This window comes from Belonocnema kinseyi, chromosome 5 (assembly GCF_010883055.1).
Source record: "Belonocnema kinseyi isolate 2016_QV_RU_SX_M_011 chromosome 5, B_treatae_v1, whole genome shotgun sequence".
NCBI classification, from domain to species: domain Eukaryota; kingdom Metazoa; phylum Arthropoda; class Insecta; order Hymenoptera; family Cynipidae; genus Belonocnema; species Belonocnema kinseyi.
In genome coordinates, this window is record NC_046661.1 from 94,682,983 (window position 1) to 94,698,175 (window position 15,193).

At 29.0% G+C, this 15,193-nt stretch overlaps 1 protein-coding gene across 1 annotated transcript; it reads left to right on the forward strand.

Moving 5' to 3' along the window:
• The first annotated feature begins 13,505 nt into the window (after positions 1-13,505).
• LOC117173783 (zinc finger protein 710-like) lies at positions 13,506-14,910 on the forward strand. The gene has a single exon (XM_033362425.1). The coding sequence runs from the start codon at positions 13,588-13,590 to the stop codon at positions 14,908-14,910; it is 1,323 nt and encodes a 440-aa protein (XP_033218316.1). The 5' UTR covers positions 13,506-13,587.
• Positions 14,911-15,193: the final 283 nt, after the last annotated feature.

Here is a 15,193-nt window from a genome sequence, read left to right on the forward strand (position 1 = left end):
CATACACATACATATCCAATTAAATTAATAAATTTTCTACGAAAACACACATATGTTCAAAAAAATATATGAATTTAACTGAAATGATGAACCTTCATAACAAATAAAAAAACGTTTTTAACAAAGTAGTGCAATTTAAAACCAAAAATGATTAATTTTCAATGAAAAAGGCAATAGTTGAAATTTCAACCAAAAAGATTTTCATATGATATACCTGATTCAAAATGAAAATCTTTTTTGGTTGAAATTTCAACCATTACCTTTTTCATTGAGGATTCATTATTTTGTGTTGAAAATTGAACTACTTTGTTCAAAACTTTTTCTTATTTGCTCTGAAGGTTTATCATTTCAGTTTTGGTAGAAAATTTATTAATTTAATTGGAAATTCATGTGTTTTTTTTTTAAATTCAGCGTCTACTAAAAAATTTACTGTTGGTCTAAGAAGAGTGTAAATATTTTAGATGTGAAACTCGTAGCTACGTAGATCTAAAGAAACACTTGTAGAAATAAATAATTTTCAGCGCCAAAGAGATTTTAGCTCAAAAAAGAAAAGCTGCCATTTTTCTTCCCCAATGAAGTTCAATCTCTTTTAAAATACTCCTTGTTTTAAAAATATTATGTGAATCATGACTAGCCTAAGACTTGCATTCAAAAGTGTAATAACTATTATTCGACAGTTATGAATAAAGTTTTGCAAAAAAATGTGGATATATATTTATAAAATATAAAAGTAACTAAAAAAACAACGACAGTTACCTTTTTTGGGAAATGAAACTAAAAAAAAGTTAGTTTTTAATCGGTAACAATAATGATAATTAGATAGTTAGTTAGTCAGATTAAACATCGCTAGAGGGTCAAGAAAATTGTTCGATTTGATCAATCTGGACTTTCAACTTGATCATGGCAAAAATCACTCAGGACAAGATGTTCATCTTCATCACCATAAAACTTCGAAATCGTAATGGCTAAAATTGACTATTATCCAAAAGAGTTTTAACAAGATTTGTTCTTGATTACCCTTGAGACTTGATTTTTTGAGATTTAAATAAGTTAAAATAAGAGGTTCGACTTGCTCAATCATGAAGGACAGGTTGACTAAGGTCCTTATTAATTAGAAAATGATTTTTGCGTCCATCATCACGAAGGTTCGAGTTCTAATTAAAATTAGTCTAATCGAGATAGTTTGAAATTACATTTTTTCTGAAGAAAGCTCTTCTTAAATACGCTGGAAATTGAATCAAAGAATTTCCGATTATTGGTCAGCTTGTTATCAAATAACAAAAAATTCTAAACGTCTTTTCAGACTAGATTGAGTTATACATTAAAAATCTCTAAAATTAATCTTTTTTAAAAAAGATCTTCTCCTTAGATCCGCTGCGAATCGAACCACAGAACTTCCGATTGTCGGTCCGGTGCTATTTACTTAAGCTACTAGAGAGATCGAAACCAAATACATGGAAAAAAGACGATTTACTTAATTATGATAAAAATGAATGAAAACAAGATGCTTTACTTGATCATACTGGACGGTCGGCTGAAAATCCCAGGGAGTCAATATCATTAGATTGAAAAAGAGTCCAAACAAGATGTTTGTCTTGTTTAACCTGGACAGTTGACTTGAGTATGAATAAAATTAGTCAAAACAAGAGTTTTGTCTTTATCATGCTGAAGGTCCAACTGGATCATGGTCAAAATAAGTCAAAATAAGTTGTTCGATTTGATCATTTAGGACTATAATAAAAATGAGTCACCTTAAAGTTGTATGACTTAATTATTTTGAAAGATCAACCACATTGACTTGATCATGGTAAAAAAGATTGATTATCTAGGAGGGTTGACCTTATAATCTCAGATAGTTGTCTTGATCATGATACATGTGAGTCGAAATAAGATGTTCGACTTGATCATCTTGGTGAAACGATTGAATTAATCCGATTGTTCGAGTAGATCATACTAAAAATTAATCAAAAAAAGTGTTTCGATATAATCATCTATAAGAGTCGACCTAACTATAATAATTAGAATAGCTCAAAACAAAATGTTGGTCTTAACTTCACGGAGAATCGATTTTATTATGATAAAAATTAGTCACGATAAGATAATAGAAACGATAACTTCGGATAGTCACCTGGATAATTCCGAAAGATCGACTTGATCATGGTAAAAATGATCGATCATCAGGGAGAGTGAACTTGATTATCCTAGAAAGTTACCATGACCATGATAAAAATTATTCAAAACAATATGTGTAACCTGATTATCTACGAGGGTTGACTTTATTATTGTTGAATTGAGTTAATAAAATGTTAATAAAAAAAAAAAGTTAATAAAATGTTCATCATCACGAAAGATTGACTTGGTTATGATAAAAATGAGTCCAAAGAAGATGCTCGATTTGATCATTTGAGAGGGTCAGCTAGATTATTCCGGAGGATTGACTTGATCGTCGTACAAATTATTGATCTTCTTGTAGGGCTAACTTGATTATCTTATAGTTGCTTTAGTTATGATAAACATTAGTGAAAACGAGATGATCATCTTGATAACCCTGGAGCGTTGACTGAATTAGGATCAAAATTAATCAAGAAAGAAAACGTTGTACTTAATATTCCAGAAGAGGCAGCTTGACCATGATCAAAAAGAGTGGAAACAAGATCATTATCTTTATCATCATGGATAGCTGGCTTGAGTATGATCAAAATGAGTCAAAACAAAAATTCAAACTGACCAGCTAATAGGTTAGGCTGTACCATAATCAAAAAGATTTAAACCAAGATTTTCGTCTTTCTCGTCACGGACAATAGACTTGATTATAATAAAACTGAGTCACAATAAGACGTTCGTTTTTATCATCACAGAAGGTTGACTAGATTATGAGCAAAATGAATTAAAACAATATATTTGACTAGATAATCGCAGATGGTCAACTTTACTACGGTTAGAATGAGTTTAATAAAGATTTATAACTTGACTATCGCGAAAGTTGAGCATTTGTATGATAACAAGTAAGTCCAAACAAGCTCTTTTTTCTATAATTCGGGAAGGTCAGCTTAAATATGAGCAAAATAAGTCGAAACAAGATTTACTATAATCAAAATAAGTCAAGACAAATTGTTTACTTGATCATTTAGCAGAGTCAACTGCACCATGATTGAAATGAGTCAATACAAGATTTCTGTCTTAATCGTCACTGACGTTCCACTTTATTTTGTTTAAAAATATTTAGATAAGATGGTTCGACTTGAGAATGTCGGAGGGTCGATTTTATTAGTATCAAAATAAGTTGAAGCAGAATGTTTAACGTAAACATCCGCCAGGGTCAGCTTGACCATGGACCACATAAGGTGAAGGAAGATATTCTTAATCATAACGGAGGGCGAAGGATCGATTTGGGTAGGATGAAAATGAGTTGAAACAAGACGTTCTTCAATGAGGGTCAGCTTGATCATAGTCTAAAAATTGCCAAAAAAAACATGTTCGTCTTCATCATCACGGAGGGAAGATCTGATTATGATAAAAATTAATCAAAAACGAGATTTAATCATTAGTGGATTAGGTCGAAGGGCCAACAAGATCTTTCGATCCTTCAGCAAGTAAAGGATCGTTTCAAGCATGGTTAAAATGATTAATCATTTTGGAGGGTTAAATTATTTATCACAGTGAACTGATTGATAATGATGAAAGGATAATGATAAAAATGAGTCATCTAGGAGGGTCGACTTTATTACGATACAAAAATGAGCCAAAACAAGATTTTCGACTTAATCAATCTGGGGTGTCTTCATGATTATTCTAGAGGATCGATTTGATAATGATCTACATGATTCAAAACGAAATGGTCGAGTTGATGACACAATTATGGATGGATCATCTGATTATATACGGGCTGCATTACTTTTAAATGGTCTGCTTATTGTATTATTTTGATGGCTTATTGTTTTGTTGGATTCGCAAATACTGTCGTTTATTAAAACGTCGAAAAGTCGGCTTTACATTTACGAATATGAAAAATAAATAACGCGAGGATTTCGCGCAGTACGTGGGTAAACTGGTACCAGAGAGCCCTCTGTTATATAATCTCTTGAGCTACTTAGCTAATTAACGGGCGAACACATTCGATAGTTCGTTGTAAATAATTCTGCTCCTGGCATTAGTCGTCACGAATGGTGCAATTTTCGATGTCCGTGATTCTCTGTTGGTAGTGGTTCCTGGTTATGAATGTTTGCGTGTTTGCGTATCCCTCTGTGCTTGTAAGCGTGCGTTTAGCCGATTCTCGTAGTTAATCTACACCCCTCGGGGAGCATCCCTGAGGCCGGACAATCACGCTGTAATTGGACGAGAGGCTCTCACGAGGTCCTCAAGAACCTTTCCTAAAGTCTGAATTCACTGTCTTTTCGGAACTCACGAGGACATCTATAGAATCAACACAATTATTTTCAATTATTGTTATCGTCGCTCCAGGAGAAATCAATGAGTGGATGGGGCAAAAACAATTTTGATTTTTAGGCTTGATAAAATCATACTATATATAAGAGGACCAGGAAACCGGAAAATGGAAGTTAATTTGTTCTTTGACTGGGTTTCTTAAAATTTTTAAATTGAGTTTAGAAAGTCATTCAAAAAAAGTTGTAGGGAGAATTTTAGAGTTGATCTTAGGGATCATCCATTAACTACGTTACTATTTTAGGAGAGGGGGTATCATAAAACCTATGGGTGGTAACGCGTAGGGGGAGGGGGAGTCGCAGTTAAAGTAACGTTAAACGTAAGAGAATTTTTTTTTCTAAAAGAACAAATGGTAAAGTTTTTAGTACGTTTTCGGATAATAAATGTTTTTGAGACAAACTTGATCTTTTTGTTTAAACATTTATATTTTCAGTTGAAAATTCAATTTTTTGTTTAGAATTCTTGAATTTTATTTTAAAATCTTCTTTTTTTGTAATGACTTAATCTTTTCCTTTGAAAATTTGAATTTTTGTTTGAGAATTCTTGAATTTTATTGAAAATTCTTCTTTTTTGGTAGTAACTTAATCTTTTTCTTCAAAAATTAATTTTTTTTAGTTCCAACTTTAATTTTTTGATTGAGAAATCTTGAGTTTTATGACAAATTCTTTTTTTTTGTAGTAATCTATTTTTTGTGCTTAAAAATTCTTCTTTTTTAATTGTAATTTTAACGTTTTGGTTCAGACTTCTTGAATTTTGTTACAAATTCGTCTGTTTGGTAGAAAATTAAACATTTTGTTCAAAAAATTATCTTTTTTGGTGAAAATTCAACATCTGGGTCAAGAATTCTTGAATTTGTAATTTGCCTTTTTTGTAAGGAAATTAATATTTTTCTTTAGAAATTTTTTTTTTTTTTAGTTCAAAATTCAACGTTTTTCTTGTTTTTTTCGGTGAAAAATTAATATTTTTCTTCCTGATTAAAATCATAAATTTTATTGACAATTCGTATTTTTGGTAGCGAATTAATTTTTTCTTTTAAATAATTTAATTTTTTGTGTCAAAAGTTCAACTTTTTGTTCGAGAATTCTTGAATGTTGTTAAAAAATCATTTTTCTCGGTAAAAATTAATCTTTTTCTTCTTGATTAAAAAGTTAAGAACTAAGTTTTAAAGTGGAAAATTTTTTAAAAATTAGAAACTTTGCATTTTTTTCCTTTTTTAAAAATTCCAGTTTTTGGTTGAGAAATCTTGATTTTTATTAAAAATTGTTTTTTTTGTAGTAATCTAGTCTTGTTGTTTAAAATTTTTTCTTTTTTAGTTGTGAACTTAACTTTATGGTTCAGAATTCTTGAATTTTGTTAAAAAATCATCTTTTTGCTAGTAAATTAATATTTTCAATAAAAAATTATCATTTTTAGTTAGAAATGTGCCGTTGATAGTTTCATTTTGAAAGTTTCAAAATGCGAAATTTATGGACAATGAAATTTAAACGAAACTTATGAAATTTATAGAAATTCAACTTCCAGAGTATAATGAGAATAATGGTATAAGTGCGTAAATATATTGATATTTTACATATTTAAGTAAAAAATCGACATAAGACATTGCAGACAATTAGAAGCCAAATAAAAATTGAATTATTTATTTTTAAATGTTAATAATTCACATGAATATATATATATATATATATATCATGCTTGAATTGAATAATAAAAATAAATTCAATTCTCACTTATTTTTTTCCCATTTTTAATTTAGCTTAGTTTATTAATGGCTGACGCCTTAATACGTTGTTTTAGTACAAACAACTGTAATTACAAGAAACTGCAATTAGAAAATAAAAATAAAATTATGTACAAAATATAAATAAGTTCTACCTACGAAATTTATAAAATAAAATTTATAAACATTTCAAATTTTGGCGCTTTTATTGGTATCTCAGGTATCTGTATTTTAGGTTATGTTATTCCTGCTTCTGTTTTCTGACTCAGTTTATTTGATATCAAAACAGTTTTCAAATTTAAAAAAAAGTGCAGTTCTTATAATTAAAAAAACTTATTTTAAATGTAAATTAGGCATTTTCCATTGATAATTATTATAAATATAGCTAAAAATGCTAAAGTTTCAAAAGTTTCACTAAATTTGAAACTTTTTATTGAAACTTTCAGTTGAAAGTTTCAAAAAGTTTAAATTTCTGAAACGGCACATTGCTATTTTTAGTTGAAAATTTAATTTCCTGGTTGAGAATTCTTGAATTTAACAGAAAATGTATCTTTTTGTAGTAAATTCATCTTTTTATTTTGAAATTTGTCTATTTCGTTTGAGAAGTCATCTTTTTGTTTGAGAACTTTTCAATTTTGTTAAAAATTCTTCTTTTCGGTTAAAATTTTTTTTCTTGGTTAAAAATTTAAGAACTAGGTTTTAAAGTTTAACAATTATGTTATGAATTAGAAACATTGTTTTTCTGTCTTCCTTAAAAATTCAAGTTTTTGGTTGAGAATTCTCGAATTTTACTGAAAATTCTTTTATTTTGGTAGAAATGTAATCTTTTTGTTTAAAAATTCATCTTTTTGAATAGAAATTTAACAACCAAGTTTTAAAGTGGAACTATTTTCTAAAAATGCATATTTCAGTTGACGATTCCAAATTTTATTTAAAAATTCATCTCTATAGATGGAAATTGAACTGTTATGTTAAAACTTTTTTTTATTTTTGGTTGAAAAATTACTTTAGTAATTGAAAATTTACCTATTCCATTTTTGGCCGACAAATTTTTTTTTAAATATAGATTAAACTTTTTGTTAAAATTGAACTATTTCGTTGAAAATTCATTTTTTTTTGTCAAAATTAATATATTTTAGTTAAAAGTTCAACTTTTGGTTGAGAGTTCTTATATTTAATTGCAAATTCGTCTTTTTTGGTATAAAATTAACTTTTTTTTATCAAAATTTTATATTTGATTTTCATAATTCTCAGACTGAAAATGATCTATGTTTGTTTTCTAACCTGTTTTTAAAACTCTAAAATTATTCTTTGAATTTCAAGTGTTTAGTTTACAATTGTCAATTATTTAAATTTGTGAATTTCATACTTCTCAGGGTTGAATAATTTTTAAATGAAAATTCGTTGAAGAGTCAATTTCAATCGTTCTGTCTTTCTTAATTTAAAATAAGTCTCTCTCGTTAAACAATTTTCTGTCGTTTAATTTTAATGGCTCCTCATTTCTAATTTTAAAATAAAAATTTTTCCAAAAATTGAGATTACCGAATTTGAAAAGCAGCAAGATTTATATTGTAACGTTTTGAGTTTGAAATTGTTTACATTTGAATGTTTAGTTTAAAACTTAAAATTATCTAATTTATTAAATTTTACACGCTTAAAATTGGAATAATTTTAGAAAGAAATGTTATTTATAAGTAAATTTCAATCGCTCTGTCTTGTATAATTTAAAATGAAAATGTTTAATAGTTGAACGATTTTCGGTGTTATTTTTTTAAGCCTTGTCTGCTTACTTTTTTCAATTGAAAAAAATAATTATGCAATTAAGGTCCTTTTATTGTCGTTTATTCCAATAAATAAATAACAAAATTGAGTGCCAAAAGCACAAAACAGTTCACAACTCCCAAACGCTGCAACCCGACATACAGCACTGCATGTTCGTGTTGCCGAATACAGAATGTAAGGAATAATTAATTAATTATTAAATAATTATTAATTATATCACTGCTCAATACACTTTACGTGCATGATTTAAAGATCTTTATGAGAAATCAATAATCCACTCAAAGTTAATAAAAGTACATAAAGTACTCAAGGGCATGTTGCACATATTGGATTTTTACCTTACCGACCTACTTTTAGATTCTACCGATTCCACACGAAATGAGATTTTAAGTTCAAATTTTGGGAAAAAAAGAAAAAAATGGACTGAGGATTTATGAAAATTTTTTCATGTGCTGATAAACTTTTAAAAATGCAAAAAAAGGAAGAATTTATTTTTGTAATTGTGATTGTAAACAAAAAAGAAGAATTTTCGACTAAAAAATACCATTTTTCAACTAAAAATTAGATAATTAAATTTATAGTCAAAAAATGAATGTTCAAAAAGAAATAAATGAATTTTCAACTAAAATTATGGAATATTCAACTGAAATACTTTTTTCATTTTAAGAAAAAAAACAATTATTTTCAACCAAAAAAGAAACAAATATTTAATAAAATAGTTAATTTTTCGGTATAAAAATCCTTTTCATCCAAATAAACAAAGGAGCTTATTTTGTAACTATGTAAATTTATTTCTAACCAAAAAGAAGAATTTGTAAACAATGATATTAACATTCAAAGAAAAAAAATCATTTTCTACCAAAAAGGCGATTTAAAAAAATTAATATTAACTATCAAATCAACCTATAAGTTCTGAAATAAAATAATAAATCTTCATCTGGAATAGTTGAATTTTATACTTTATCAAAAAGATGATTTTTCAACCAATAGGATTAATTTGCCACAAAAAATCCGAATTTCCCACAAATTACATGAATTTTCAAAAATGTAGTTAAATTTTTAAATAAAAAATATCAATTTGCAACCAAATAGTTGAATATTAATTTCAAAATATAAAATTTGAACCTAAAATCAAATAGTTTAATTTTTCGTTAAGAATCTCGTTCTTCAACAAAAAAATCGTTTTTTCAGAAAAATAGTTTAATTTTCTTCTGGAATAATTAAATTTACAGTTACAAATTTTATTTTCAACAAAGTCGTAACATTTTTAAAAGGTGATGAATTTTCAATTAAAATGTTGAATATCTTCAGCCAAAAAAATTAGTTTTGAACAAAAGAGTTTAGCTTTGAATCAAAAGAAATTGAATTTTTCAGAAAAAAAGGAAGCTTCCCAACCAGTAATATTTCAGAAATATTTCCTCTTCGAAATACTACTTTTACTCTAAAATCTACCTGAAGTACTTTTTCTTATGAAATTTTAAAGGGGGAACGTTCAGATTGGGATTCTGTCTTAAAAAAGGGATTTTTTTAATTCCCTTCTTCCAAATGTAAATAATAATTGCTTGCAAAAATTCTCGTTCCTTGTAAAAAATTGGGCTGGACCAAATAACCGAAAAATTTATGAGACCAGGAAAAACCGAGAAATAACCTTAAATTAATTTTTGTCCTGAAAATTTTACACATTTTTGGAAAAAAAAAATCTGTCCAAGTTTGATTTCAACAGTGAAAAAAAAATCAGTTGTATTTTTATTATTGTCAATTATGCTAAGGTTCAGTTTACAATTCTTACTTTGAAAATTTTTTACTTATACATACAAATTTTATAATTTGCATTTCAGTTTTTAAACATCTGTTTTTCATTTAAACAATTTCAAAATGGAATTTCAAAGATTTACAAAATAAAAAATTAATTGCGTTTGAAATTGAAAATTTTACGATAGAAAACCTTTTCAGTTGATCAAACAAATATAATTTATAGTGATTTTTAAACTTGAATTATACATAAAGGATTAACAAATGCAAAATAATTTATTTTACAAGACGATTTCAGAATCAGTTCAGCATTTAAGAATTTCTAGATTTTAATGTTAAAAATTGGATTAAAAATAACTTCAAAATTATATATTCATAATTAAAGGCGTTTATTAAATTAAAAAAATACTGTTTTAGTCTAAGATGTAAGACATTTTAATTAAGAAAAGTAACAATTGCTTAACATTTATAAATATTTGATTGTTTATTTAAAGTTAAAATCTTGGAGTTTTCAAATATCCTCAAATATTTCAAATTCTTTTAAATCTTTTGATATGTCCTCAAATCTTTTAAATATCTTTAAAATTTCTTGGAATCCTTTAAAATCCTTTTAAATAATTGAAATCTATTGACAAATCTTTGAAGTCTTTTAAATCAGTCTCAAATATTTCAAATTCTTTGAAATCTTTTGATAGCTCTTAAAATCTTTTAAATCTTTTCAAAATTCCTTGGAATCTTTAAAAATATTAACAAATCTTTAAAATCCTTTAAAATCCTTTCAAACAATTAAAATCTATCGAAAAATCCTTGAGGTATTTTAAAACACTCTTAAATATATTCAATTCTTTAAAATGTTCTCATATCCCTGAAAATGTTATCCTCGGAATTATTAAAGAATACCATAAAATCTTTGAAATTCTTTAAAACGCCTTTAATTTGAAAGCGATTGAAAAATCTAGGAGTTTGAAAATATCCTCAATTCTTTAAATCTTTTGATATTCCTGAAAATCTTCTAAATAATTTCAAACATTCTTGCAACCCTTTAAAATACTTTAAAATACTTTAAAATTATTAAAATCGATTAATAAATATTGGATTTTTTAAAGACCCTCAAATATTTAAAATTCTTTGCAATCATTTGATATCCTTAAAATCTTTTCATTTTCTTCAAAATTTCTCGGAATCTTTAAAGATACTAAACAATCGTTTAAGTCCTTTTAAATGATTGAAATCTATCAAAAAATCCTTGAAGTCGTTTAAAACACACTCACGTATTTAACATTCTTTTAAATCTTTTGATATCGCTCGAAATCTTTAAAAACTCTTTAAAATTCCACGGAATCTTAAAACATGCCAAAAAATCTCTGAAATCCTTTAAAATCCTTTAATTTATTGAAATATATAGTAAAATCCTTGGAGTCTTTAAAAAACAACTTACAAATTAAAAATTTTTTAAAATGTTTTGATATCTCTTAAAATCTTTTTTTTATTCTTTTAAAGATTTTCGAAATCTTGTAAAATACGCAAAAATCTTTAAAAGCCTTCAAAATTCCTCTAATTTTAAATCAATAGAGAAATATTGGAGTTTTAAAAGACCCTTAAATTTTTTTAATTGCTTAAAATCTTTGAAATATTTTTAAGATTCCGAGGAATCTTTTAAAATACCATGAAATATTTGAAATCATTTAAAATCCTTTAAGTTTATTGAAATCAATTGGAAAATTGTGGAGTTTTAAAATAACCTCATCTATATTTTAAACTCCTTGATGTCTTTTAATATTCCTTAAAATCTTTTTATTCTATTCAAGATTTCTCGGAATCTTTAAAAATACCATAAAATCTTTGAAATTCTTTAAAATGCATCTAATTTCAAATCGATTGTAAATCTTTGACTATTAAAATATTTTTAATTTTTGGAAATTTTTTATTCTCTTTATAATATTCCTAGGAATCTGTAAAAATAACATAAAATCTTTGAAATTCTTGAAATTGTCTTTAATTTGAATTATATTGAAAGATCTTTCAATTTTAAAATATTTAAAATTCTTTGAAATTTTTAGATAGCCCTTGCAATTTAAAATTCCATGTAATCTTCAAAAATACCACAAGATCTCTAAAATCATTTAAAATCCTTTCATTTATTGAAATCGATTTCAAAACCTTGGTTTCTTAAAATAACTAACTATTTTTAATTTCTTGATATCTTTTGATATCCTTTAAAATCCTTTTATTCTCATTATAAGATTCCTCGGAACCATTAAAAATACCATAAAATCTTTGAAAATCTTCAAAATGCCTATAAATTGAAATCGTTTGAAAAATCCTTGAATTTTAAAATATTTTCAATTTTTGAAAATCTTTTAATATCCCTGGCAATTTAAAATTTCTTTGGAATCTTTAGAAATGCCATAACATTTTTAAAATACTTTAAAATCACTTTAATGGATTAAAATCGTTTAAAAAACCTTGGAGATTGTAAAATACCCTTGAATATTTTAAACTCATTGAAATATTTTGATATCCCTCAAAATAGTTCAATTTTTTTTTTAATCTTGGAGACTTATAAAATACCTTTAAATATTGGAAATTCTTTGAAATTTTTTGATATTTTTCGAAATCTTTGCAATCGTTTTGAAATTCCTTGGAATCTCAAGAAATATATTCTTCAAATTACCTTCAAATTATTGAAATCGATTGATAAATCTTGAAGTTTTAGATGACCCTAAAATATTAAAAATATTATTGAAATCTTTTGATATCCCTCAAAATCCTTCAACAAATTTTTAAAATCTTGAAGTCTTTTAAAATACCCTCAAATATTTCAAATTGTTTGAAATATTTTGATTTACCTCAAAATTTCTAAAATCGTTTCGAAATTCCATGGAATCTTTAGAAATATTCTTTAAAACCTTTAAATTATTGAAAACGATTCATAAATCTTGGAATTTTAAATTAGCCTCACATTTTTTGTAACATTTCGATATTCCATCAAATCCTTTGGTTTCCTTATTAAATTTTTTCCAGTCCACTATCATTTAATTTTGAATTACAAAGTAAAATCTGCATTATTAATTTGTAAAATCTTCAAAGTGTGTCAAAGGCAGAAGTGACAAAAAGGTTCTATCAGAACGGTTTAAATCCATAATTTTGGTTTCTTTAGAAACCATTTATTATTTTGAGTTTCTATGTAGCAAAAGAGATTCCGTTTTGTTATAACTCATTTGGAACCAAAAATTGGTTCTAGAAAAAACCCCAGATTTTTCTGTGCCAAGTCGCCACCCTGATACTGATGAAATTTAATTTCGATCCAAAGGAATGAATCCTCTGCGAAAATGTAATGTTATCGATCCCCATTTCAACTGCCTCAAAAGTCCCATACAAAGAGAAAAATGCTTCAACAGTGCATTTTTATTACATTCGCAAAGGTGGCACGCTACCACAGTGTCCCCCCGTTTTCCTTCTGAACTTGACGTCCACCAGTCTCCCCCTATTCAACGCTTCGAGCTACCAAACCCTGAATGCGGGGGTTGTAAGGTGAGGGGTCGAGTGCCTGCCTGCGTGGTAGCAGTGGTAGGCACGCGTCACAATTTCGCTGGTGGAAGGAGACAAGCCAATGGAGAATAAGCAGGCACCCCAGAGGCGGAGTTCAATTCTATAGGACTCCTCAAATCCACTGCGTTTATTCAAACGGCGTCTGGCCACCGCCGCACAAGGAGGTTGAGGCTCCCAGAAAATCGAGTTCCTTCCGAACTTGACACACAAACAGTGCCAGCATCTTGAACACTTCTTGAAATTTGGCATGGACCACATTCTTGGAAAACAACTTCTCTGAGATCATCAAGAAACGATTCAAAACCATCAAGAGTCATCAAAACGAAAAAAAGTCATCAAAAATGTTGCACAGCACTCTTCCGAGGGCATTCTTGCCACCAGGAATGAGCTACTTCGCTAGCTACTACGGGGACCAGGTTCATCCCTACGCAGCATCATCGTACGTGACTCTGGGAGCTGAAGAACCTTACTCAAGAATCGAGAATCCACATTTTATATCTTCTTGGGAGGTCAACTCACGCTCTTCCACACCGTGTCCACTTGATCTTTCTCTGAAACCAGGAAATCCGGGTAGTTCCAGAACTGACGAGTGTGAATCTATCGAGGTGGATGATGAGGAAGACAGAAGGAGTCGTGAGGAAGTTCAGAGACACCTGGATCTTCAGCGAAGCAAGTATCTTCTTATCGAAAAGGAGGAGGAACTCGTTGTTGATGATCTCGAGAGTCATCAACTCAGTCCTGGATACGACCAGAGGAAGAAGGACCCGATGGACCATGACATCAGGTCACCCTATCACATCGAGAAGAGTCCGAAACTTCTTCTGAGTCCACGTCTTCAAAACATTCCGCAGAGTTACCGTCAGCAACAGCTTCTCCTGACACCTCAAAATCAGTTACAAAGTTTGCACTCTCCAATCACTCCACCAAGCACACCTTCTCCACTCCAGTGTCCAAGAAGAAGACTCCGCGAAGAAGATAATCTGTCACCTTCATCAACTCCGAAAAACAATCCCGAGAAACAAATTGTTAGACCGAAGAAGAAACACGCAAGAAGGTTGAAGTTTGACGAAGACACGAGTAGTCCCGTTTCTGGAACTGTGATTCTCGGCCCGGATGAAGCTGTCGTCACTGGTGACATTGATCCAGCTTTCAACATTGTTGAAGTCACTGATGAAGCGAGGGCGGAACTTGCCAAGATAGAAAATCGTCTTGGACCTTACCAGTGTAAACTTTGTCGCCAGTTGCATGATGACGCTTTCCAACTGGCTCAGCACAGATGTTCAAGAATCGCTCATGTTGAGTACAGATGTCCAGAGTGCGACAAAAGATTCTCGTGTCCTGCTAATTTGGCATCTCACAGAAGGTGGCACAAGCCGAGGGTTCCGAGTGGAGAAGTTGGATTTTCAAATTCTTTGGGGACTGGTAGTGTTGAAGTTGCTTGCACGAGATGCGACGCTAAGTTTACGAGACAAGCTGCCTTGCGGAAACATGTGGCTGCTCAACATCCGGAAATTGTCAATAATAATGTTACGATTATTAATAATAATAATAATAACACGAGTAATGTCAACAATAATGAGAGCGGATTGGGGGAGGTGGGGAAGTCTATGATCTGCAGTCCTGTGACACTTGGAAGCAGTACTTTATCAGTCGAGATGCCCTGACACCATCGGTTTCCTGCAAGACCTTTGCCAAGAAGACCTGGACTCTACTGGCGATTCGGAATGGATCTAATGTGAAGATATGTGAGTACAAAACCTCTTTTTTTATACTCAGCCAAGTTTATCTTTTGGAATTGAAAAAAGTTGTTGAAGTGGAACTTCAAACTTTATTTTTTTATTGATAATTGATATTCCGGATGATAGATTTAATATTTCTCTCATGGCTAGCAAAATTTTTTAACAGGAACGAATTGTATTTGAAAACAAGAACTATTATTGACCAGAT

Excerpts from the sequence above, each read along its gene's own strand:
- LOC117173783 (XM_033362425.1), top strand. The coding sequence starts at position 13,588 with ATGTTGCACAGCACTCTTCCGAGGGCATTCTTGCCACCAGGAATGAGC.